General features: G+C 43.6%; 1 protein-coding gene across 1 annotated transcript in view; it reads right to left on the minus strand.

Moving 5' to 3' along the window:
• The window catches only part of AGBL3 (AGBL carboxypeptidase 3), a 74,508-nt gene that overhangs the window by 54,187 nt on the left and 17,416 nt on the right, over positions 1-2,905 (minus strand). The window contains exon 4 of the mRNA XM_004707895.1: positions 257-361. Within this exon, the coding sequence (XP_004707952.1) occupies positions 257-361 (105 nt within the window). The remainder of the gene's footprint in view (positions 1-256; positions 362-2,905) is intronic.

A 2,905-nucleotide genomic window follows, 5' to 3' on the forward strand; every position in this document is an offset into this window, starting at 1 on the left:
GAACTGATGCCAGGGGGGCTTAAGTGGAGAACAAATGTTTTGAGAATGATAAGGGCAATGAATGTACAAATGTGCTTTACACAATTGATGTATGTATGGATTGTGATAAGAGTTGTATGAGCCCCTCATAAAACAATGAGAGAAAAAAAGAAAAAGAAAACAACAACAACAAAAACCCCAGCAAAACAAGTGTCGCTAAGGGATGAACCCAGGTATGGACTCTTGTTTTACAGCAATATGCCTCCTGTGGACCCACCATCTTCAGCTAGGTACACTACCACGCCATCCTTGGCATTTGGATAAAAGGGCTCCAACTCCAGGCCTGTTGGGGTGTACACTGGCTCAGGAAAAGGAGTCCAATCTGCCAAAACAAACAAATAAGTAAATAAGAGAGACGGACATCATCTTTTGAATCTCATCTCAAAGGAAAACAGAAAACATTCATTACATATCTACAAACGATGCGTTCGCAGATGTAGGCCGAAAGTTGATGTTATCCGAGGCTGAACTTTCCACCAAGGTATAAAACAAGAAATGAAAGGATGTGGGGGCAGGGGGGTCTGACCTCTGACTTCTCGCAGCAGGGAAGGAAAATGACCTTCATCAGCCCAGCTGCCCAAAGGTGATTTCTCCCAGGCTGAGGTCAGACACCACTCCACCCTCCAGTCTTCCTCGCCAATTCGGATATCAACTGTCCCTCCCACAGCACTCCCTCTTTCAGCTCACATTGCTCGGCTGCCCACAGCGTGGTCTACTTGCAGCAGTTCTCAACATGTGGGATGCGACCCTTTTGGGGGTCAAACGACCCTTTCAGAGGGGTCACCCGATTCATAACAGGAGTAAAATGACAGGGATGAAGTAAGCAACGAAAATGATTTTATGGTTGGGGGGGTCACCACAACAGGAGGAACTGTATTAAAGGGTCACGGCATTAGGAAGGTTGAGAACCACTGTCCTGCCTCTTCCCAAACAGGATCAACCTTAATTATGTGGATGAAGCAAGGCTTTGGGGACCATCATTAGCCCATGAGACACAGCTGAAAACGAGAAGAAATGGCTGCAAATAGCCATTAAGAATTAGAATGTGGAATGTACAAAGTAGGAATGAATATACATAATAAAGAAAATTGGAAGTCATCAACAAAGGAAATGGAACCCGTGAAGATCAGTAGGTAAAATGAACTAGCATTTGCCACTTTGAATCCAGGGGTCATGTGGCTTACTCTGCCAGGGAGGACAAATTCAAGAGGAATGACATCACATTCATCATCAAAAAAGGCCACTTCAAGATCAGTCTTAAAGTACAATACATTCTATGATAGAGTACTATCTAACACCTACAAGGAAGACCAGTTTATTTATCTATTATTCAGATGTATGCACCAACCACTAAAGGTAGTAAAGAAATTGAGGAGTTCCACTAGTGTCTTTAGTCTGAAATGGATCAAGCATGCAATCAAGATGCATGGATAATTAGTGGTGATTGGAATGCAGATGCTGGAAACCAAGCAGAAGGAATGCTATTGCTGCTTGGTGGCATCAAGTTGGTCCCTACTCCCAGCGACACGACCCTAAGTACAATAGTCGACATACTGCTGGGTCCTGCCACCCTCCACTTCAGCAAGCACAGGGTCCTCCTTTACCGGGACTTGTCCCTTCTGACAACATGTTCAAAGCACATGAGATGAAGTCTTACCACCCTTGCTTCTAAGGATCATTCTGGCCATGTTTCTTTCAAGACAAATTTATTTTTTGTTTTGGAGGATGGGGTAGGGTGGGGTGGGGGGGTCCACAGTACATTCATTATTCTTCACCAGCATCATAATTCAAATGCATCAATTCTTCTTTGGTCTTCCTGATTTAACGTCCAGCTTTCATATGCAGATGAGGCTAGTGAAAATACCATGGCTTGGGTCAGGGGTACCTCAATCCTCAAAGTAACCTCCTTTCTGTTCAACACTTTAAAGAGGTCTTGTGCAGCAGATGTTTCTGCTGCTTTCCGGAGCATCGATGGTGGAGCCAAGCAAAATGAAATCCTCGAGAATTTCAACCCTTTCTCCATTTATCATAATGTCTACTTGTCCAGTTGTGAGGATTTTGGCCTTCTTTACATGGAGTTGCAATGCAGACAGAAGCCTACAATCCTTGATCGTCCTCAGCAAGCACTTCAAGTCTGTCTCACTTCCAACAAGCACGGCTGTGCCATGTGCACAGTGCAGGCTGTTAAGAGGCCTTCCTCTAACCCTTCTTCATGTAATCCAGCTGGTCTGATGATCTGCTCAGCACACAGACTGAATAAGTATGGTGAGAGGATACAGCCCTGACACACACCTTTCCCCATTTTAAGCCATGCAGTTCCTTGTTCTGTTTGCACAACTGCCTCGACCCATGAGCACAATTAGGTGTTCTGGAATTCTTATTCTTTTCAAGGATATCCATAGTTTGTTATGATCCAAACAGCTGCATGCTTTTGGCATAGTCAAAATGCAAGTGAACATCTTTCTGGTATTCTCTGCTTTGAGCCAAGGTCCATTGGACATCACTAATGATACCGTCTGTTCCATGTCCGCTTCCCACTCTGGTGTGAACTTCTGGCAGGGACTTGTCAATGCACTACTGTAATCATTGTTGGATGATCTTCAGTAATATTATCCTGCATGTGATATGGGGGATGCTGTTCTATAACTTGTGCATTGTGTAGAGTCACCTTTTGGGGGGAATGGATACACATATCTTTCAGTCCATTGGCCGGGTGTCTTCCAAATTTCCTGATGCAGACAAATGAGTACTTCCAGTGCTTCATCAGTGTGTTAGACAGGGTTCTCTAGAGAGATAAAACCAAATTGCTGATAATTTAATATATTTATTTATAAAGATAATTAGATATATAACAAGAAATGAACTG

The sequence above is a fragment of the Echinops telfairi genome, unplaced genomic scaffold, assembly GCF_000313985.2.
Source record: "Echinops telfairi isolate 266 unplaced genomic scaffold, ASM31398v2 ScPeMD7_23;HRSCAF=83, whole genome shotgun sequence".
NCBI classification, from domain to species: domain Eukaryota; kingdom Metazoa; phylum Chordata; class Mammalia; order Afrosoricida; family Tenrecidae; genus Echinops; species Echinops telfairi.